The sequence below is a fragment of the Prorops nasuta genome, unplaced genomic scaffold (genome assembly GCF_024137725.1).
Source record: "Prorops nasuta isolate Cenicafe-Biocafe unplaced genomic scaffold, Cenicafe_Pnas_1.2 PNAS00010, whole genome shotgun sequence".
NCBI lineage: Eukaryota > Metazoa > Arthropoda > Insecta > Hymenoptera > Bethylidae > Prorops > Prorops nasuta.
This window is the reverse complement of record NW_027116807.1, coordinates 7,131,740-7,156,375: the sequence shown is the minus strand read 5'-3', so window position 1 is coordinate 7,156,375 and position 24,636 is coordinate 7,131,740. Positions and strand designations below refer to the sequence as shown.

At 37.3% G+C, this 24,636-nt stretch overlaps 1 protein-coding gene across 6 annotated transcripts; it reads left to right on the top strand.

Moving 5' to 3' along the window:
* Positions 1-183: 183 nt before the first annotated feature.
* Positions 184-24,552, top strand: beta-Spec (spectrin beta chain). 6 transcript variants are annotated; one of them, XM_066732918.1, is made up of 13 exons: positions 184-317; positions 6,884-7,071; positions 7,146-13,052; positions 13,121-13,212; positions 13,288-13,392; positions 13,486-13,631; positions 13,723-13,772; positions 14,290-14,346; positions 15,472-15,567; positions 17,076-17,228; positions 21,063-21,330; positions 21,404-21,586; positions 22,553-24,552. In XM_066732918.1, exons 2-13 carry the CDS (start codon positions 6,936-6,938, stop codon positions 22,554-22,556), a joined length of 7,197 nt encoding a protein of 2,398 aa, XP_066589015.1. In that variant the 5' UTR covers positions 184-317; positions 6,884-6,935; the 3' UTR covers positions 22,557-24,552. The 6 variants fall into 6 exon arrangements, with proteins under 6 accessions (XP_066589015.1, XP_066589018.1, XP_066589019.1 ...); XM_066732920.1 differs by lacking the exon at positions 184-317 and adding an exon at positions 2,452-2,595; XM_066732919.1 differs by lacking the exon at positions 184-317 and adding an exon at positions 2,797-3,297.
* Positions 24,553-24,636: the final 84 nt, after the last annotated feature.

Genomic DNA, 24,636 nt, shown 5'->3' with positions numbered 1-24,636 from the left:
GAAGGAGTTTACTTTTGAGGGATTGATGAACGGAGTAGTTCGATTAAATTAGGGTGTGTTTTCATTAATATCAGGGAAAAAGAGCGATAAGAAAAGGAAAAGAGTGAAGTCGAGAACCGAATAAACCGATAGAAGCAGGTTAACCGAAGGACTATTTTCACATGGCGTAGGTCGACGCTGTTTGGGTTTCGTCAGTTGCGCGCCGGTCGGCACGGAGAACGGATTTCGATCGTTGTTATAAAGGTTTATCGTGAACTTTGTGAAAGTTTTATGCTACATTCAGGCTAAAAGCTGTAACCGGGTGTCCTTTAAAGCGGGTAAGTGTACGCCTGTCCATTGTTTCATTTGGAAAAACCGAATAATCCGTAATTTCCCAATGGGTTGTCTCGTGACGGGTGGATTGTCGAGGTAAAAATGGCGTTTACTGTATTGCTCACCATCTTATCTCTAACTTTTTAGCTTCTCCCTCAAACGAAAGTCTACCTTCGTTAACCAAAGACCTCATTTGATCCATCAATCTTGTCCGAGCATTGCCGATATCATCGTCATAGTTACTAGACTTAGTAGCCCATCCCTCGTACAATCATTTTCATCCTTTCCTTTCTCTCACCTGCCTCCTACTCTCAAAAATCCACTGTATTTTTTGCATTGCATTAGCAAAGTACACCGATATCAGCGGCATTTTTCCTGATATTTGGATTCTCGTCATTGCGCCCAGCCCTTCCATTCTGAACTCTCTTTCCATCCTCTATAGTTATACAACCCTAATGTATTTTTAGTGCTGTGCATGAAAATCCGATGTGAGTATACCACCAAAGCTAAGTAATTTCGTTGAATAATGTTCCTTAAATGGCCTCTTTCGTACATTCAATTGACCTATCTCTGCGATGACCCAATTCTCTCCTGAATTGAAACCCGGGACGCTTCGATAAATGACATTTTCATCGTACAAAAATCACTCGCTGCTACGAGCGCCAATACAACCGGTGTTAGAAATTATCTCTCTGTCAATCTTCTCTAATAGATTATCACGGACTGATTTGCAATGTTTCTTTGAAATGCCGGCTATAGAATAGGTTGTATCGAACACGATTTGATACTGAAAAAGAGAGAAGAGAGGGAATTAGCGTAATATATTTATAGACTTTTTTTATATAGTTAGCAGTTTGCTTAAGTATGAAGTGGCTGTTACGAGGTATTTAATCGGATGATATTGACTTGACGGCCTGAGTCATTGTCAAAAATATATTCTCAGCATGAAACAGCGTTAAAGAAATTTTTGGCTTGACTGTAGGGCGCTACTGATATAATTTGGGACGAGCATTTTGACGTCTAGCATTGACAATTTGCTCTCTTTATCGTCTCATTCTGTACGTAGATAAAAAACGTAAAATGCACCTTCGTGCTCAAACAATATGGTATACTTTATTGTCCGCCAGGTGTTGTGTTTATACTTACATCATCGTACTTATCGTGGGCGTGCACGTCCGGCGAATAAATTAATTATTTCATACCTTTAAATTCATCGCTTACTTCCGGTTTATATACACACATACACAAATATTCTTCTTTCGAATTCTGAAAATAATTATTTCGGTATTCAACGCGAAATTATAAACTAGCGAACGTTTAAGAATTCTTGCAGTCAACGACCACATGAAATATGTTTTTTTAGGCTGGTGCATAAATTGCGTTAAATGTATTTCAAAGCTGATGCTCTGCTGCGAGTAAATTACTGAGGTAGTAAGTTAGCTGCTGGCCCATAGATTAACGCAAATGCGGACGTGACGTATCCTAGGTACATCAGCTAATACAGCTTCCCTGAATAAAGTAGCCTTCGTTTCATGGCTTCTTTTTTCACGATAAACCTCATTGTTTGCTCTACACACAGCTGTATTCTTTTTTTCTCTTCTCTTTTCTTGTGAATAATGTGCTTCAAATAATAATTGTACTAGAAAATTTGCAAGACTGTGTTTATGAATGCCACTATGGTGGTCCTACTTTGATCAGAAAAATATGCAGGATCATTCGACTGGAGTTGACTCCTATGCTGAAATATTTACTAATAATTTCTTCAACCTCTGCTTTCAGGCACATTTTGGAAGTTTCCGACGGTGTAAATCCGTTTATCCTGACAAAAGCGTTAACTGAATTTAATTATGTTATTACTTTGTGACCGGAATAAACCAAATATAGGTCGACGACTCTTACAGTAAACCCTTCTCCCCCTACAACTATTTTTTTTTCTCTGAGTTACTGGTAAAAAGACAAAGAAGCCCCGAGACGAAGCAGTCGTCCCTAATGATTTTACGCAAAGCGTAGTAATTCACGTAAGATAATTATTATTCATGTATATTATATCATTGGCAATGCTACAAATAAGTTTCCTTGAATCCTCTTTGATCCATTGTTCTCATGTATCGATCCGCTTGTGTTTTGTTTACTGGCGCGTAGCACTACGTTTTTGTCGAAGCTGCGAGCATCTAAATTAGATTTGTCCCTCGGCCAGTTACGATTATATTATAACACAGAGGATAAAATTCTTGTCTGCTGGATGGATATACACTCTCGATTTCAACGGAGCGTGATTGAACGGTAAACACGAGACTTACAGTTACCTAGAATATTCTACACGTAATAATACCTATTATGTATAAATTAATTGGCGATTTGAGAAAACTGGTTTAAGAAGACGGTCAATTTAGTACTTTTTATACATATATATATATATATATACCAACAGGGAGACCTTGGGGGGATATTGAATCATCCCAATTCTCTACAAGATATCTAAAAAAAACAAATAATTCAACGTTGGAATAAACTGTTGATTTTCCAGGAAAAGTTAGTGAGAAAAAGGTGATGTAAAAATGGCCTGTGACAACAGTTGATTAATTCGGTGTATTTAAACTGCGCGTGCGTGTGTATGTGTGTTGGGCAATCAAGCCTTGAAAACGAAGAAGACGAACGACGAGCAAATCACGGGAGAGTTTTATGCCTCGCTGACGTAAACTTGACGCTTTTTATCGGTTTTACGAGGGTGAAAATGTAGATAGGAGAGAGTATACAGTGATTCAGTTTTGAAATTAGCAAGATGGATGTGTGTATGTGTGAGGAGTATTCGAAAAGCGTCTCTCGATCGATGAAAGCTCGGTCAGTGGAGCTTTCCGATTTCCGAAGGAGATAAAGAGTGGATAAGGACGAGAAAGAGCGAGTGGAGAAGCGAGGAGAAGGGTATGATTGGGGCTGTTTAGGTTTAGATGCTGGCACTCCGTAGCCGTAGACCTCACTTGTTGTGTAAGTATGCGCTGCTGTTGGTGTGAGAGTAACCGGCGCCACAGTGACTCCGCTAGAAAATCAATAAGCGTAGCAGTGTGTGTGTGTAGTTCATCTTGGCCGTAGCTGCCTTGAAACACTAGCTGCACACCCTGGAGTTTCCTCTTTTGTAGCCGGTTAAATTGGTACACACGCGAGCTGCTTCAAGCGCAACTTAATCTGCATGGACGACTGATTAGACGGCAGATTGAGCAGCCACTCTGAAATTCAGAAAGAGAGACAACTTGGAAATAAGAAGAAACACTCAGAATCGAGAAAGAACTAGCTAGCCTATACGCCGCCATCGCGTCAACATTCTTCCGTAAACACTAATCGTCCCTCAAATTCCATCCATTTTTATCGGAAATCTCAACTGCAATTTTTCATTCCCTCATTGTTTCGTCTACGTGAGAATAGTGTGCTCGTAAAACAACGTTATGTAGGTCATGTTTTATCAAGTATTTTTAGCTAGCAAAAGAAATGCATGAAGTTTGCAGTAATAAAGTTGTACTTGGGCTAAATCCATCCATAATTATTGTAAAAAGATACTTGGTACAATAATTACTGCGGCGTATCAAGATTGTCACTGGCCTGAAAGCGATTATGATCTAGTAGTAGTAATAACTTTCTGGCCAGACTGTATTTTCGTGTTGTGGCAATATTAGAGCGCTGCCATCGTTTCTACGAAATTATCGATATATGGTGGTGGCTTTATTTTGGCAGTGTTGGGGATCGGTGCCCGTCTCACGAATTCCATGGAACGTCTTTTCCGTGAACGAGTAATCCTTTCTCAAGATTAAATCAATGTTTATTTATCTTATAATATAATTTTTTTCTTATTATATGCTTGTTTTTATTGTATACGTGTGTTGTGTGTGTTATTTTCTGTGGCAATGATTGGATGGATAAGGTTATGATTCGAACAGTATACGCATCGTATTCGGTCAAGTTGGAGAAACGAGAAGATTCGAAACTCTACACAAAGTAGTGATTGTGCGTAACGCGCGTCGAACAATAAGCTTCTTGTTTACTATTTCATATTCTCCCTCGTCTTGCTCAGCGCTGATTTACTGTTTTTACTGTTCGAAGTACTTTTAACATTACCGTAAAAAAATTTGGCAATTAAAGATTGAATCTCTTACTCGAAGTAAGGCATCGTAAGCGTAGACGTAATGTAAACTTAACCTTACCGATTGTCGTGTCATTCACTTTGTGATTCATTTTACTACACCCACTCTCGACGAAGAAGAAGACCCCAATCTATATGTTCTCACTACGTTAGCGGCCTGCATCATTAAGTATGACGGCACTTGCGTAATTGCTCTTAATTTACCGTAAGTACTCGCCAGACGTTTAAGAATGCCATTCATTCTTGAATTTCATTGATCGAACTTTTTCAATCTCGCGCTTTTTCGTAAATTAGTTCCTCGGTTTGCAACCCGCTACTTGGTGGCGCTGGTGGGTCTAAAAACAAACAATCGAACGGACCATTTACTTTGGATTCTAGGGGAAAGGGATCCATCTGTAAAATCAATATGGCAGACAAGCGATACTGCCTCGATCGCGGGAAACCAAAGCCGGTGAAAACGGATTTTTACGTAAAGCATTGCGAGAAAAATCGTGTGCAGAGGTTATTAGAGAAATCTGAACTATTCGGAGAATCTAGAGATATGAATATATCGCAGTAGGAAAGAAAATAACTTTCCTTCGGGATCAATCCAGAGTGCGTAGGAGGTTATAAATAACTCGATCGAAGCACTCTCAGCAATGTCAATGATTTAATAACGTTCGTATATCATAATAGGCATGATATAACTGTATCTTCCAGCCTCGATATTTTTCAAGAGACTCGATTAAGGGCGAATGTCGCTCCCTGTAATCGCTCAAATGTTTTTCCATGTAACAGATGCTGTTATTGTGCAACAATGTCACATATCGCTTGTAGGCCACGATATCTCACAATTTTAACAATAAACATCTGTTTTCATGCTGCTCTTCCTACCGTACCCTAACCTCTCTATCTAGCCTTTTTCAGTTACTTGATAATTTTCTTTTTTACTTTTTTCCACGTTTGGTCATAAAGTTTCTACTGAAATCTAATCAGTCATCGACCTTTGCAATTTGATTTACAAATAAAGCAAATATTTTGTATCTCTAATGAAAATGTCTTTTGAGAGATACTATCGTGAAATTGAAGTCTGACAGGTTAACATATATGTAGCGAAATTCTGTCGACTAGTCCCCGTATTGGTTTACTGTGGTTTTCCTTGAGCAGACGTTTCTCTTCTCTCTTGTTTGGCTGCAAGCTAACCTAAGCTTGTAGACACCAGTAGACACGAGCCTAACTTCCGCGCGCGCATTCTCTCTCTCTTCTCTCCTTTAACGGGATCCCTCACGCGAGCTTCACCGACAGTACAAGTCAATAAACAATTCGTTTAATAAAATTCAAATGCGAGGCAAATTGAACAATCGTGCCTTTGTAGGACAATGTGCCAGTCCTAACGAGTCAAACGAACTTAAAATCACTCAAATTAGTTGAAAAATAACGCTGTACCATTGTGCCGCGTTTTTGAAGAGAGGTTACTTTTGGTCATTTCCACTTCAAGAACGCGGGACAGTGGTACAGCGTTATTCTTCATCCGATTTGAGTTTTTTTAAGCTCGATTGACTCGTTAGAATTGGCACCTTGTCATAAAGAAGCCCGTTTTTGCAATTTACTTCGCATTTAACTTTTGTTAAACGAATTGTTTATTAACTTGTACTGTCGGTAAAGCACGCGTGAGGGATCCCGTTAACACGGTAATCAAAAGTGTATTTTGCTTGTGTGACATCATGGCGTGATGTAATCACACATCAGTACCACGGCTCGGTCTCTCCCACAAGTCTACAAGGGAGTAACGTAATGCATTATTAAATAAACGAGTGCATGTAACCCAATTATAATGCTATATATACCACATTTAAAAATGACAAAGTAACTGATTTTAGCTGAAAATTCAAGTATCTATCGTATCTTGCAAAGATTCTTGCAGTAATCTTACTTAAAGTAATTGGAATCGCAAAATTCAGTTAGTTTAGGCTGTAAGATTAAAACAAAAATAAATGATTTTTAAACTATTAATTTTAATTAACAGTGTCATTAAAACTCACCTAAAAATGTGTTATTTTATATACAGAAAAATTATCTATTTTTATAGCAGAATCTGCTTATTTACGAAATTTAAACAATGTCTTTAACGCTATGTGGTAAGAATTACTTTGAAGCAAAAGCAGTCATATAGAAACAGAACGCGCCGCAGATAAGATTATTTTGCAGCGAGTCTTATCTAGACTCGAAGAGCGCGCACGGAGAAAGCAAAGAAACATGACTGCAGATGTCCGTGGGTTGTTAATTACTATCCTCGTGCGTAGGCAGATAGGCATGTTTTGATTTATCGCACAATTATGTCGTTTAACCGATCTACCTTAAGATTAGAAATGGTTCGATATATATATATATATGTAGAATTAATGATATTAATAGCTTCCTATAATAATAACAATTCTAATCCTATTTGCTCTTTTTCAGGAGCGCCCTTTTCAAGGGTAAGAAAGAGTGAGTTGTTGGTCCTATTGAAAAGATGACGACCGACATCTCGGTGGTGCGTGGGGGTTGGGACCCCACGCTACAACAAGAGATAGTCGACGATTACGAATACGATGGAGGAAACTCGAGTTCAAGACTTTTCGAACGATCACGAATCAAGGCACTAGCTGGTAAGCACAGATTCATGAAAATGCAAATACTAATTTTTTTCGGGTTCTTCATTGGGTTATTTTTTTTATTTTAGGCGAACGTGAATTAGTTCAAAAGAAAACGTTTCAAAAATGGGTAAATTCCCACTTGGTTCGTTGTTCTTGCCGTATTGGAGATCTGTACGTTGACCTTCGAGACGGAAAAATGTTGATTAAGCTGCTGGAAATCCTATCAGGCGAGAGGCTTCCACGACCAACAAAAGGAAAAATGAGGATCCATTGCCTGGAAAACGTGGACAAAGCTCTGCAATTTCTCAGGGAACAGAGAGTCCACCTGGAGAACATGGGATCCCATGATATAGTCGATGGCAACCCTAGACTCAGTCTAGGACTGATCTGGACGATAATTCTAAGATTCCAGATTCAGGATATTACCATTGAAGAGACTGACAATCAAGAAACGAAATCAGCCAAGGACGCCCTCCTACTCTGGTGTCAAATGAAGACTGCTGGCTATCACAACGTAAACGTACGAAATTTTACCACGTCCTGGCGAGATGGGCTGGCATTCAATGCCATAATTCACAAACATCGTCCAGATTTGATTCAGTTCGATAAATTGTCCAAGTCTAATGCTATATATAATCTAAACAATGCGTTCAACGTGGCGGAGGACAAGCTTGGCCTCACGAAACTATTGGATGCTGAGGATATCTTTGTAGATCATCCTGATGAAAAATCCATTATAACTTATGTAGTAACGTATTATCACTACTTCTCGAAAATGAAGCAGGAAACTGTACAGGGTAAACGTATAGGCAAGGTCGTGGGTATAGCGATGGAGAATGATAGAATGATCCACGAGTACGAGAGCTTAACGAGCGACTTGCTGAAATGGATCGAAGCTACGATCGAGGCTCTGGGTGATCGTAAATTTGCAAATTCACTCGTTGGTGTACAAACACAGCTGTCCTCTTTCTCAAACTATCGTACCGTCGAGAAACCACCGAAGTTTGTAGAGAAAGGCAACCTCGAGGTGCTGTTATTCACCTTGCAATCGAAAATGAGAGCGAATAATCAGAAACCTTACACTCCAAAGGAAGGTAAAATGATATCTGACATAAATAAAGCTTGGGAGAGACTGGAAAAATCTGAGCATGAGAGAGAACTTGCCTTGAGGGAAGAACTGATAAGGCAGGAGAAGCTCGAGCAATTAGCTGCGAGATTTAATAGGAAAGCAAGCATGAGAGAAACGTGGCTGTCCGAGAATCAACGACTGGTGTCTCAGGATAACTTTGGCTTTGATTTGGCAGCTGTGGAGGCAGCAGCTAAGAAGCATGAAGCCATTGAAACCGACATATTTGCTTACGAAGAACGAGTTCAGGCTGTTATGGCTGTGTCCCAGGAATTAGAAACCGAAAACTATCACGACATAGAAAGAATAAATGCACGTAAAGATAACGTGCTCAGGTTATGGAATTATTTACTGGAACTGCTCAGAGCCAGAAGGCTTCGTCTTGAATTGTCTATACAATTACAGCAAAACTTCCAGGAAATGTTATACATTTTGGATAGTATGGAGGAAATTAAGATGCGTTTATTGACTGACGATTATGGTAAACATCTTATGGGAGTGGAGGACCTGCTTCAGAAGCACTCTCTAGTCGAGGCAGACATAAACGTACTTGGTGAGAGGGTCAAGGCTGTTGTCCAACAGAGCCAAAAGTTCCTCGAGCATGGCGAGGGCTATCGTCCATGCGATCCAAGCATAATCGTCGAACGAGTTCAGCAACTCGAGGATGCCTACGCAGAGCTCGTACGTTTGGCAGTGGAACGTCGTGCCAGATTGGAAGAATCCAGAAAACTCTGGCAGTTTTACTGGGACATGGCAGATGAGGAGAACTGGATCAAGGAGAAGGAACAGATTGTTTCGACTGGTGATATTGGCCACGATTTGACCACGATCAATCTTTTACTCTCCAAGCACAAAGCTCTGGAGAACGAGATTCAGTCTCACGAGCCACAATTGATGTCAGTCGCAGCAGTTGGTGATGAACTGGTTAGACAACAACATTTTGGTTCTGATCGTATCCAAGAACGTCTGCAAGAAATTCTGGCTATGTGGAATCATCTCTTAGATTTAGTAGCCTTCAGACGAAAACGACTGGAGGAAGCTGTGGATTATCATCAACTATTCGCAGATGCTGATGATATCGACATTTGGATGTTGGACACTTTAAGATTGGTCTCATCAGAGGACGTTGGCAGGGACGAAGCCAATGTGCAATCTTTATTGAAAAAACACAAGGATGTAACTGATGAGTTGAAGAACTACGCAACTACCATCGATCAACTTCATCAACAGGCTTCAGGGCTTGGCGAGATCGATAAGAAATCACCAGAAGTTGTTGAGAGACTAGCGTCTATAGATTCTAGATACAAGGAGCTTCTGGAGCTTGCTAAATTGCGCAAACAGAGGCTTCTGGATGCATTGTCGTTGTACAAATTGTTCAGCGAGTCAGATGGAGTGGAACAGTGGATAGGAGAAAAGAACAGAATGCTGGACACTATGGTACCAGCGAAGGATATCGAAGACGTAGAGATCATGAAGCATAGGTACAATGGATTCGAAAAGGAGATGAACTCGAATGCTTCGAGAGTGGCAGTGGTGAACCAACTAGCCAGACAATTGCTGCACGTTGAGCATCCAAACTCTGAGCAAATAGTAGCCAGGCAGAACGAGCTCAATCAGAAATGGGCTGAGTTGAGGGAAAAGGCTGAAGGTAAACGAGAGGAGCTGAACTCTGCTCATGGAGTCCAAACCTTCCACATTGAATGCAGAGAGACGGTGTCTTGGATCGAAGACAAGAAGAGGATTCTTCAGCAAACCGACAGCCTCGAAATGGATCTTACGGGAGTCATGACTCTGCAACGTAGACTAAGTGGAATGGAACGTGACTTGGCAGCTATTCAAGCCAAGCTGGACGCCCTCGAGAAAGAAGCTGATGCTATCCAGCAGGAGCATCCAGAAGAGGCACAGATCATCCGAGAGCGAATAAGCCAAATTTACGAGATTTGGGAGCAACTCACTCAAATGTTGAAGGAGCGAGATGCCAAGTTGGAAGAGGCTGGTGATCTGCACAGGTTCCTCCGTGACCTGGACCACTTCCAGGCTTGGCTAACCAAGACCCAGACCGACGTGGCCAGCGAGGATACTCCTACGAGTTTGGCTGATGCTGAGAAACTATTGACTCAGCACCAGAACATCAAGGAAGAGATTGACAATTATACTGATGATTATCAAAAGATGATGTTGTACGGTGAGAGACTGACGAGTGAGGCTGGTGATGGCGACACTCAGTACATGTTCTTGCGTGAGAGATTGAACGCTTTGAAAATGGGCTGGGAAGAGTTGCACCAGATGTGGGTGAATAGACAGAATTTGCTGTCTAATTCGTTGAACCTCCAAGTCTTCGATAGGGACGCTCGTCAAGCAGAAGTTCTTCTGTCTCAGCAGGAGCATATCCTTGCCAAGGACGAGACACCTTCGAACTTTGAGCAGGCTGAAAGTTTGATCAAACGTCACGAAGCCTTCATGACCACCATGGATGCCAACGATGAGAAGATAAACTCTGTTGTACAGTTTGCTGGACGTCTTGTGGACGAGAACCACTTTGCTTCTGATAAAGTGAGGAGAAAGGCTGAGAATATCAACGATCGTAGAAGAATTAATCGAGAGAAAGCCAATCAGCTTATGGATAAACTTAGGGACCAATTGCAGTTGCAAATGTTCCTTCAAGATTGCGAGGAACTTGGCGAGTGGGTCCAGGAGAAGCACATTACAGCTCAGGATGAGACCTACCGAAGTGCCAAAACTGTACACAGCAAGTGGACTCGTCATCAAGCCTTTGAAGCTGAAATTGCAAGTAACAAAGATCGTCTTCAGCAGCTGCAAGAAGCAGCCAACGAACTTATCCAGCAGAAACCAGATTTAGCTGAAATCATCACTCCAAAGGTCGATGAACTTGCAGAGCAATTCGAAGAATTGGAGACCACCACACACGATAAGGGTAAACGATTATTCGATGCCAATCGTGAGGTCCTTATTCATCAAACCTGCGATGACATTGATTCGTGGATGAATGAATTGGAAAAGCAAATAGAGAGTACAGATACAGGATCTGATCTTGCATCTGTGAATATTTTGATGCAAAAGCAGCAGATGATCGAGACTCAGATGGCAGTCAAAGCTAAACAGGTGACTGAATTGGATAAACAAGCCGAACACCTTCAGCAAACTGTTCCTGAGGAGAAAATGGAAGAAATCAAGTGTAAGAAGGAGAAGGTTGCTCAGAGATTTGCACAGCTCAAGGCACCTCTGATCGACCGACAACGTCACCTTGAAAAGAAGAAGGAAGCCTTCCAGTTCAGACGAGATGTTGAGGATGAAAAACTCTGGATTGCTGAGAAGATGCCTCAAGCTACCAGCAGTGAGTACGGTACTTCACTTTTCAACGTCCACATGTTGAAGAAGAAGAACCAATCTTTGCGAACTGAAATCGAGAATCACGAGCCAAGGATAAACCTTGTGTGCAATAATGGCCAGAAGCTGATCAGTGAAGGACACGAAGACAGTCCCGAGTTCACCAGATTGATTTCAGAGTTAACAGAAAAATGGCGAGAACTTAAGAACGCTGTAGACGAAAGGAAGAAGCATCTTCTGCAAAACGAGAAGGCTCAGCAGTACTTCTTCGATGCTACTGAGGCTGAATCATGGATGAGTGAACAGGAGTTGTATATGATGATAGAGGACCGAGGTAAGGACGAAATATCTGCACAGAACTTGATGAAGAAGCACGAGTCCTTGGAGAACGCTGTTGAGGATTATGCAGAAAACATTCGGCAACTGGGAGAAACAGCTAGACAACTGATCAGTGACCAACATCCTCTAGCTGACCAGATTGCTGTAAAACAATCACAGGTGGATAAATTGTATGCTGGATTGAAGGATTTGGCTGGAGAACGTCGTGCCAAACTCGACGAGGCTCTTCAGTTGTTCATGCTTAACAGGGAGGTCGATGACCTTGAGCAGTGGATAGCTGAGAGGGAGCTGGTGGCGAGTAGCCACGAGCTTGGTCAGGATTACGATCATGTAACTCTGCTTTGGGAGAGGTTTAAAGAGTTTGCTCGTGACACAGAAGCAATTGGATCAGAAAGAGTTGCAGCAGTTAATGGAATTGCTGATTCTTTGATCGCTACAGGCCATTCTGATGCTGCCACGATAGCAGAGTGGAAGGATGGCCTGAACGAGGTATGGCAGGATCTGTTGGAGCTCATTGAAACTCGTACCCAAATGTTAGCTGCCAGTCGTGAGCTTCACAAGTTCTTCCACGACTGCAAGGACGTTCTTGGTAGAATTTTGGAGAAACAGAATGCAATGTCTGATGAACTGGGACGAGATGCTGGATCGGTCTCTGCTTTGCAACGAAAACATGGAAACTTCATCCAGGATCTTTCGACCCTCGAGAGTCAGGTCACGCAGATTCAGGACGAATCTGCCAAGTTACAGGCTAGTTATGCCGGAGACAAAGCTAAGGAGATCATCAACAGAGAGGCTGAGGTAGTAGCTGCTTGGAAAAATCTGCAGTGCTTGTGCGAGGGACGTAGGGTTAAACTAGAGGACACTGGTGACCTGTACAAATTCTTCAACATGGTCAGGAACTTGATGATCTGGATGGATGACATCATTAGGCAGATGAACACCTCTGAGAAGCCTAGAGATGTTGCTGGAGTCGAGTTGTTGATGAATAACCATCAGAGTTTGAAGGCTGAAATAGATGCTCGTCAGGATAACCTTATAACGTGTATTAATTTAGGAAAAGATCTACTTGCCAGAAATCATTATGGTAGCAGTCAAATTAAGGAGAAATTGGGACTTCTTACCGATCACAGAAATGCTTTGTTCCATCGGTGGGAGGAACGTTGGGAAAATTTGCAACTAAGTATGTATTTTTTATTGGAAATATTTCAATTTTTGAAACATGGTCTTGACTTAAATGAATTTTTACAGTTTTGGAGGTTTACCAATTCGCCAGGGATGCAGCCGTGGCAGAAGCCTGGTTGATCGCTCAAGAACCATATCTTATGAGTCAAGAACTTGGAGTAAGCTTTTTACACAAAATTAAATCTTAAATTAAATTTCATGCGCTTCTCTAAATTCGATTTTTATCTTTATAGCACACCATCGATGAAGTGGAGAATTTGATAAAGAAACACGAGGCGTTTGAAAAATCAGCAGCAGCTCAAGAAGAAAGATTCAACGCTTTGAGACGGCGTACAACGGTATAAATTTGCTTCTTTCACTTTAAGAGATGCATTTGTCTAATTATTAGCTTATCGAATTGTAGTCTAATCACTATATTCAAACTTTTGTAGTTCGAGATTAAAGAACTTAAGAGAAGAGAGCAGCAGAGGGAAGCAGAAGAAAAACGAAAGAAAGAAGAAGCCGCTGCTGCTGCTGAAGCTGCCAGAATGGCTAAAGCCACACCCGTCACTAGCCCAGATGAAGCACCTAGTGAAAGGTATTTCCCTTTCTTATCAATATCTCCAACGTTTAATTTTTATTATATTTATAATTTGCCCAAAGAATTAACCAAATCTTCATTTTTTCAGAGCTGAAGCCGATGGTGTAACGAGCGAAAGAACCGACGACGATTCTCATGGTAAGATAGTGGTTTTAAACTCGAGATACCTCAGATTTTTAATAAATAATACTAAAATTATTAAATGCAACTTGAAAGAGATTCTAAAGAGTAATCTATCAGTTCTTTTGAAAATTCATTGAGTAGATCAGTAACAGATAGAAGTCTGATTTATGAAAGACTGAACATGTTTGCAAGGTTTTTCAAAAATCAGACAAATTCGTTTAATTTGGCAAACGATTTGATTTGCCATGGTTTTAGTTAGAGATCAATCATTGGGGTACATAGATTTATTGGGTTGCATTTTGCATTTTGAGGTAGTACTGTTAAGTTCAAAGATCAAGGGTTGCTTGGCTATAACAATGAATTGGAAAAAAAAAGTGGATTTAATCGAGGTTGGATTGGTTAAGCATGAAGTCGCTAACAGCACGTTTATGTTTGCCTTTTCCTCTTTACCAAATCTCAATCCAATCCTGTTTATCCTTGAAAAATATCCAATGCACCCGATCTAATGCGGCACGGAATGCACGAACAACAGCGGCACATCGCAAGGCTTCCACGCGTACACCGCAACCTCAAGATAAGCCTAAAGAAGGTGAGTGTCCAATGAAAACAGCATTCAATGAATATAGCCCACGTCTTCTATTTTATCCAGTTTTCAATCAAGCTTTTTCACATCAACACTGTTCACCAGTCATTTTCCACAAATAACACAAATTACCTGGTCCATCATTAATACCATAAAAAACCAAAATTTTAATGATGTTTTTGTTTATATTGGACATGTCTTAATTGAAATTTAGGATTATTCATGGCTTTGATCCTGAATGGTGGTGGATTCCAGCATAACATTTCATCCTTGCAACAAAAATTATAACGTGTAATCATCACTATTGTTTTATATATCCATGATAATCTTAAAGTTTTCAGCTTATACTGCAAATTTTCATCGCTATTCGAATCTTCTTGTGATTTCTTTGATCAACTAATTTCTAGCAGGTGATGGCGTACTCCTTCATTACGATATCTTCTGTATAATGTTTTCTTAACTCTTCTCATACTTAGAGTTCGTTCACTATAGTTTAAGCATTTTTCTCGATTGCACCTCATTTCATTCTTTACAAGGTAAGCTCTGTTTTTCACTGGAAGATTCTAACTCTGTACTGGATTCTTTTCACAATTCTTTAGACAATTTATATCTATTGGGACTGTTTAAAGTGCTTTTTAATTAAGTTAAGTCATAAATTATCTTTTCATTAATTCGGTGGCATTTCTTCAATGCCAATATTAAAATTACTCTTCGTGCTTTATATTATCTTCTTACTTCAATTGCACGATTATTTTCTTTTACGAATACCTACTTTTCTTATTTTATCAAACATACTTCTTACATTGATCACTAATGTTACATTAACAACGATTAGAAACATGATTTTGCATCTGGTATTGTTTGGTGCATGTCGAACAAAATTTCACCTCCATCACTCTACGTTCCTTCTATTATTTTCTTACTTCAGTCACATACTGAGCAAAGTTTTCAACCGAAGAACAATTTTTTATCTGTCGAAGAGAAAGGTTGAAATTTTTGTCTCAGTATACGTTTACTCTCCTTCAAGGACACCTTCTTTTCTCTTTTCTTCAAACCCTTCTTCTTATGATGCTTTCCACTGTTAAATTTAAAACGAATGAAAAACACAATTTTGTATTTGGTATGGTTTAGTGCATGTTCAGAAAACTCGTCCACTTCCAACTGGAGCAACTGCATCAGGTACACCGGCTGTAAAATCCCAAGCACGCGCACAGTTTGACTGGACAAGTAAGTTGAAAAGGTAGAACAGAACTCGAACGATCGAAATCATCAGAATTATTCAAATTGATGCTCTATTTGATACTCGAGATTTTTTTGTAATTTACATTTTTTTTTATATAAAAAGCAAAGAGATAACGCCTATATTACAAAAAATTCCAGGACTTAAATTGGACTAAAATAATCATTCTCTTCCAATAATTTACCGGCTTTCGGTCCGAAAGGACAAGAATCGCCAAATTCGTCGACGAATTGGCAACCTCGAATCAAACGCAAAACTTCATCCACCGATCGCGATAGGGAAGCTTCGTTAAGAGTCATGTGACGCACAAATTGATCGCGGTCGATGATGAACAAAGCCCTCAAGGACGTCCCTGAATTCTCATTCAGTACTCCGTAGTCCCTAGATATTTTTTTACTTTTGTCCGATAAAAGTGGAAATCTCAGGTCACCCAGTCCCCCTTGCTTCTTTGGTGTTGCTAACCAGGCTTGGTGAGTGAATACCGAATCGGTCGAAATTGCCACAACTTCGGCATCTAAGGGGATTTTAAATATACGATACGTGTATACAAGCTCCGCCAGATAAAACCATGCCACTCTATGGACTATTTCAACCCCAGACGTAGTTAAATTAACCATGAGTTAAAATGTTATAGTTTGTGTAACGGACGCTATTTCTTAACTTGAATTTAAGAAATTAAACTTCGGTCAAAGGGTTTGGTTGAAACGGCCCTATGGATGCAATAGAATTCTGTTTATCTTTCAAATTAGAAGAAATATAATTTTTTGTATAATACCTTTTTTCGAACGTCTTTCGATTTGCTTCGAAAAAGATCTGATAAAAAAAATTGATATTTCTTCTAATTACAAAAATAAATAGAATTTTATGTACCATGGATGGGTCGGTTTATCTTGTAGAAAGAATTATGAAAAAATGATGGATATATTATTAAATTGTAAAATTCACCAAATTCTCGTAATTCTTCGATCCTCTCGCTAAATTGCATCAACTCGTTTGGGCAAATAAAAGTGAAATCGTAAGGATAGAATAAAAGTACTAGGTATCTCCCTTTAAATTCTTCCGAGGATATTTCGCAAATAGTTAGATTTATTACTGCAGTAGTGCACCACACTGGTGCAGGCTCGGATACACTTAGTTTTTGCATTTTACTGCATTTGGAGTGATTCTCGTGTTTAGAGGTTATGAAAACGTCGGATCAGACTTTGTGAAACAAGAAAACTCGAATTTTTCGATATTCCTACCTTGAGCTTTGCGATATTTCCGTCACTGTAGAATTATAAGCAGTAGGAGTATATTAATGTAAAGAAATTTAGATTGTTTAATTGGATAAGTGCATTTTGTGCATGTGCATGAATTGTATGTAAGTTTGGTGGAGCGAGTAGATTATGTTGGCAAGGTATGGAAGCAAATACTAGCTGATTAGGAAATTCGATCTATCCAAGCTAGGCCGGAGGGTACTGAGTAAGTAGTTAATTGTGTTACGTGTATCATAAAGCTCCAAAAGATGGAAGTGCCACTGAGTCTTCTCGAAGGCGTAAGGAACGTAGCCGCAGCAAGTCCCCATTCAGAAGCTTCCGCTGGAAAAAATCCGCAAAATCTCCCAGTTTAGACCGTTCCGGTATCAGTGACGATGAACACAGCTTTGCTGGTAAGTTTCATAGATGTTTCCTCGCATTCTTTATTTAATCGTTGTTCATCTCATTTTTATGTTTCACCGCAAATATTAATCTGCAGAAACTGAAAACTGCACTGTGCAACTGTACTCACAGAATCTTTGGAGAGCCCTGGGAGCATTCATCGGTGGAAGATATTCACATGATTCAATTGTCGTTAGATATTCATTTCAGATTATCATGTCACAGTCGAAAAATTAATAATTATATCTGGTTGATATTAATCTTTAAAATACTTTTTCAGGATGAGCGGAGCCTCACTGCCAATTTAGGCCAAGCAATAAAGGTTTTTTCGAGACATTAATACTATATTAGAAAACGAACCGTGCCATTATATTTAGTCATGCTTATAGATATTTGGATTTATATTTTGGACTCGCAAATCCTATTTTCTTTTTTTATTAACATTTTCATTAAAAAAATGGATTTTTTTGCGTTTTTCGCGTTTATCTCAAAAATTAGCCATGCTATCGAAATGACCTCAATATACAATTTGTAGAGAATAAAGAGGTGAATAATTTGAGAATAGTTTGAAGTCAATCGGATGATTCATTACGGAGAAAATGAGAAAAAACTAAAAAATTAATACCTTTTTTAAAAATAAATAGCTCCGCCATTTTTGAAGATTCAGAGCTGATATTTTGAGAGGATGAAGATATTTGTGTTTTTTTTTTACGTGTGTAAAACCCAGATACGATCAGATTAGTATAGTTTATGCGAAATGGCAATTTAAATTTTAAAGGCCCTATTTTCCGAGAACGCTGAATGCGTTCTGGATCAGCCGATTTGGATTTTCGTTGAAGATTTTGAAAGTAGAAGTCAGTGAGAATAGAACGTATATATCTTTGTTCTCCGATAGTCTATCGGGAAATACGCGAAAAACGCAATGAAACGTTAGCGAAAACGGCCGAGCACTCGAAAGTCGCGTAGTGGTGGGGATAGCGCGCCAACGGAGGAGCACAGGCTTTATATGAGCAATTCCACCAATTCGGGAACTGGTTTACCGACGCACATCCCAGATTTTTGTGATATTCTCAGATCTTTTACCCTTTATCAAAAAATGATTCTCTAATTTTTTTTAGAATTTTTTATCCATTATTTACGACGTGGTTATATTGGAAAGTTTTTAATTTTAAGTACGTCCTATCTTTTAATTTATTTTCTATACTTTTTCAAATAACTTAATAAATTTTTTTAACACATGATTTCCATGTAAAAAAATCTCACCTTTCCAGTAGAATAATTGTTCTTCTAGTAACATCACTTTATACCGAAGAAATTAGCGTTTGAAGTATAAAAATCAATTTTTCAGGAAATGCGTATTTTTTTCTAAAGTTGAGAAAATTTTACATGGAACCTGTAACTTTCAAAATGGGATTCCTATTAAAACTCGTCGAATTGATAATAATACAAAAAAAAATAAAGAAATAATAAGTAGTTTACCGCAAGTATTATGGACTATCTCGATTCTCAGGGACTTTTTTTCCAAGTATGATACTGGAGCCTGTAATATTTATTCGAAATGACTTAATTTTATTACTGTGAGAGCTGGTGTCTGCGTAAAAATCGGGATTACGTAGGAGTACCACCAGATTAAATTTTTTTAATAGCAGTAATAGCTACCCCAATGTGTTTTTTCTACTCTGTATATCATTTTTTATTTTTAAATCAACTTCAAACCTACAAATTTTAAACTTTCAAAACAAGAGTATATTTAGGGTGGGGGAACAAAACATTTAGGTTGGTACTCCTACGTAATCTCGACTTTTACGCAAAGACACCGGCACTTACAGTAATAAAATTAAGTCATTTCGAATAAATATTACAGGCTCTAGTGTCGTACTTGGAAAAAAAGTCCATAAGAATCGAGATAGTCCATAATATTTGCGGTAAACTATTGATTATTTCTTTTTTTTTTGTTTTTTCTATTATCGATTCGACGAGTTTTAATAGGAATCCCATTTTGAAAGTTACAGGTTCCATGTGAAATTTTCTCAACTTTACGAAAAAAATACTAAAAAAAAAACGCATTTCCTGAAAAATTGATTTTTATACTTTAAACGCTAATTTCTTCGGTATAAAGTGATGTTACTAGAAGAACAATTATTCTACTGGAAAGGTGAGATTTTTTTACATGGAAATCATGTGTTAAAAAAATTTATTAAGTTATTTGAAAAAGTATAGAAAATAAATTAAAAGATAGGACGTACTTAAAATTAAAAACTTTCCAATATAACCACGTCGTAAATAATGGATAAAAAATTCTGAAAAAAATTAGAGAATCATTTTTTGATAAAGGGTAAAAGATCTGAGAATATCACAAAAATCTAGGATGTGCGTTGGTAAACCAGTTCCCGCGAATTGGTGGAATTGCTCATATATATTAATGTAGACGCGTCGCGCGCTAGCTGCTAATCTTTAACTCCCATTATCTCAGGTACCAATGGAGCTTTAGAGATGATTTTTTTTAAATTAATGTAGAAAAAAGTGAGGAATCCTATTCTGCTGTTAGTTTCCTATAATTACTAAGGAATGAAACTCTAGCATCTATTTTTCTTTTTAAATATGTATATAATTTGTAGTATAATATAAAAATGAACAAAAGATATTTTGAAAGAAAAATAGATGCTAGAATATCATTCCTTAGTAATTATAGGAAACTGATAGCAAAATTGAAATTCCTCACTTTTTTCTACATCAATTAAAAAAAATCATCTGAAAAGCTGCACTGGTTCCTTAGATAATGGGAGTTCAAGATTAGAAGTGTTAGCGCGCGACGCGCATGTATTACTATATATATACGTGGCCTTCTCCGTTGGCGCGCTATCCGCACCACTACGCGACTTTCGAGTGTTCGTCCGTTTTCGCTCGCGTTACATTGCGTTTTTCGCCCATTTCCCGATAGACTATCGGATAACCAAGATATAAGTTCTATTCTCACTGACTTCTACTTTCAAAATCTTCAACGGAAATCAAAATCGGCTGATCCAGAACGCATTCGCACGAACTGCTAATCCGAGCGAACCTGGGTTTTGCACAAGTAAAGTAGACACAAATATCTTCATTCTCTCAAAGTTTCAGCTCTTAGTCTTAAAAAATGGCGGAGCTATTTATTTTTAAAAAAAGTACCAATTTTATGTTATTTCTCATTTTCTCCGTAACGAATAATCTGATCGACTTCACACCAGTTTCATCAAATTGTTTGTCTTTTTATTCTCTACAAATAGTCCATTGAAGCCATTTCGATAGCATGGCTAGTTTTTGAGATAAACGCAAAAAAATCCATTTTTTTATGAAAATTGTTAATAAAAAAAGAAAAGAAAATAGGGTTTTCGAGTCCAAAACATAAACCCAATCATCTATAAGTATGACCAAATAAAATGGCGCGGCTCGTTTTCTAATATTATTAATGTCCTAAAACAAGTATTTTTTTCCTTTATTGTTTGGCCTAATTGGGAAGTGAGCCACAATTTATTTTTTAATTTCGCAAAATATTGACAATTTGCTTTGTATATTTAAGCTGCATGTTTTTACCTTGCATATTTGATCCATTGATATGCAGTGTATTATTTGCAACATATATATATATATTAATATTATATGACAATGATAGAAGTTTGTTTAACAATCAGAATTGTACTGACGAAATTTCTCTTACAGGGTATTTGAAGAATTAATAATTTGATAATTTTGAAAACCTATATCTAAGTTCAATTAATTTGTTAAGTTAGAGTAGAGAATGGAAAGTAATATAATGTTTAATATAGTTTTTTTGGAAATGTTTGCTTATTAAGCGTTAACTTTTGCAGAGGCACGAAGCCCCGCCGATGATGAATTTGGTGGAGTTTTGCAACGAAAACACGAATGGGAGAGCACAACCAAAAGGTCAACCAACAGATCTTGGGATAAAGTTTACATGGTCATTCGTGCTCATCATCTTTATGTTTATAAAGATCAAAAATCTTACAAAGGATCACCAGATCAGTCGTACAAAGGGGAATCTCCCCTTGATCTAAAGGGAGCTGCAATCAACGTGGCCAGTGATTACACAAAGAGAAAACATGTCTTCCGAGTAAAGTAAGTTATTGGAAACTAATCTCAATTCAATTACTGATAATAAGCAAAATGATTCATTTTTGTTTGATTTTAGATCACAGAACGGCTCGGACTATCTATTCCAAGCAAAGGATGACGCAGAGATGAACGAGTGGGTCTCTGTTTTGAACCAGACGGCTCAGGGTACTTCCGGTGCCGGTACATCTCGAGCACACACACTCCCTGCTTCTACGCAAGCCGAAACAAAACGGCGTAGCTTTTTCACTCTCAAAAAAAAGTGAGTTTTTTTTTAAAAGCTCGGGAGAAATCCTTGATTGACATTCAAATTTTTAGTCAAAAATGTCGATAAAAGATGGTCTAATGTAACATAGCTTCGCGTTATAGTTTTAAACGATTCATATAGATATTTTCGAATGTTTTTTTTACTTTACTCATCGTACACTTTATTTTCAATCATTATGCTAAATCATTTGAGATTTATGATTTTACTCTGTGCGTGGGTGACGGGCAGAAACCTCTGTTGTAACTATATAGTAATTGTAATAAAAAATAACTAATCCAATTTGAGGTTCTCCAATCATTCCCTTTCGATGGATTAGGAAAATTCATTCATTCGATCATCATGCATTTGTCATATTTTAGAAAAGCCAAAAAGTAGAAAGTGAAACCATGAACAAAAATGAATCGATACACAATTGGAACAACATTTAGTGATGCGGTGAGTCGCACAAAAGTTCCAAATAGTTATCGTCATCTATTGCACGATTAATTCATGATTACTACAGTATTATATCCCTTTTTAGTTTCATTCTGATTAAGTTTAATTGTAAAATACAAGAGGAATGTTCTTCCAATTGTGAATGCGGAATGTTGGCTAAATTCTCCAAGATCAGAGAATCAGTAGCCCATGTTGTATCATAGAATGTATTATGTAGCTGCTTTCGTTATTTATTTTACTTTATTTGTATCGTTGTCGCTTATAGCCATTGCTTCTCATCCTCATGATGTCATTTTCATGCCTTTGCTATTCTCAACTTATTTCCTCATTTATAATAAAACTGCTATCATGCCTTAGTACAATTATGAGTAAAAAGGAGTAAGGGGAGTCAAAATCCCGTCATAAAGATTAATAGTATTGCTTAAACAGTGAGAGAAATATGTACAATGGGTTATTAATTTTGCAAAGTATCATTAATCAATGTAATGTTGCTTTTACTGAAATCATTAATATTTCTTTTTTCAGTTAAATTAGAGAAGTGAGGACAAGCTGAAGCAGCATCTACAAGAGTCCATCGATAAATGTTTCGTCGCTCTACTTTGTTAAAGCGCAACGCTAATATAAAAACTAGAGAAGACATCATTTATTGTATTGTAAAATTAATTGAAGGACAGATACGTCTTTAAGATGCTTCATGACTAAAACAATGGATAAAAGTGCGGTTTAGATGAACGTTTCCGCAATAGTTAACGAGTGTAGACTGTTAAAAGTATATCGAAATCTTGTTCTTCAATAAATTTTCGATGCGCCGCAATATCGGTAGCTGAAGAAAGTGACACTATTCGTCCCACGTTAGTGGAATCAAAAAATTAAATTCATTAATATATTTATCCTTTTAACGATTAATGCATCTCATAAAAAGTGCATATCACCATTTATAAGCTTTTTGCCCATAGAATTCGTTATTTTGGTAACTATGCACTTTTAGATGCTTGTGCAGTTAACGTTTCAGAAACATAATGAGTCGTTTTATTTAAGGTTGTCATATGAGTTACGTAGAAACCTATAAGCATTCTTTTTTACCAAATGGACATACAAAATAAAAAAACTTTTTTATTCTAAGCAGACAATTTTAAAGTACAATGTGATTTATAAATAAATAAATAAATATATAAATATATCTAATATATCGACTTAGGCCCATTGCAAACGTCATTTTGGGAAGTATATGGCTTTAGAAATTGATTAATTTATCATGGCTATTCATATTCTTTCACGACTATTTAATTCGTTGTTTGATTTCTCGCGAACTACGTTTGCGTTCTACTGACTGCCATATTTTTTAAGAGATACACTAACATGGGACATATGAAATTAGCTTCTAACAAATTGTTATTATATGCAGTGCCCTATGGGAGGATCGCATTAAAAAATTATAAGAAAACTAATATAAAATAATGAAGAAGGAATTCACTCTTATATGATCCCAGATATCATTACCAATTCAATATATATATATATAGTATATGAAAATATATTTAATTTCTTTGACATTATTAAGAGCATTTGAACTGTCATTAAGGCAGAGAAAATGCTATTACGAAGGGAATCGTTTCATAAAAATTCGATGCTTGTTTTATGATATATTATTTCTGTAATTTTTAATGTTTTTAATATTTATCAAACTCATCTTGTTTAATAGGACAAAAGTAGCTTTTGGTTAGACTTCAAGAAGTAACTTTTAAAGTCTGCTGTTATTACGAGATTGCAATTGTAATACTTTTTAAGAGCATTGCGTGTTTTATTTGTTTCTCCAACCGACGCAACTCTTCTGCAAGTTCGCACCTTGTTATTGGTAATGCTTCAAAGAGACTTTTATCTCCAAGAATTATTAAAACAAATTAAGATTTTGGCTTTTATACAGCTTCTTCCATTTTCTTTTTTTAAATAAATTGTATCATTTGTATTGTCTTTAAAATAAAAAAATCTCCTTCGATATCTATTAAATAAAATCCAATCAAAAATATGCACTTGCTTTTTTCATTCTACGTGCATGTGCATTAACTAGACAATTTTCTAACTACCAGAATCGCCAGCTAAATTTCAATAAAAATTGATATGGTATAGCTATGTGTTTTATATATAAAAAATATATAAATACAAAAAACAATGACGTTAAAAATATAAGAAAATATAATAGATAATATATAATAATATTGTAAAAGAAAGATTGTTTTCCTTCTTGTTTTAGGCCTTCCTTTTAATAGATAAGTAAATTATTCATTGACTTTAGCTTTACAACAAACGTAAAACAATTTGACATCTTTGCCTTTGCGAATTTTACTGTTTTTAAGTTATATAAGTCATGTAATTTTTTTATATTTGTAAAAACCTCTCCCTCTTCGGAACAATGGTAAAAACTTGCATGCACGCTTGATATGGATATAAAAATTATAATTATTAATCTGTAATTTTATAAGGTGCCTTTCTATAGTTTCGATGTGCAATAAAAAAATTATGACGAATCTTTTTGATATAATTCATATTAAAAAAAAACTAATTTTTATCCAAAATTAAATATCGCGTTCGTCTGTTGAAATCTTTTACAT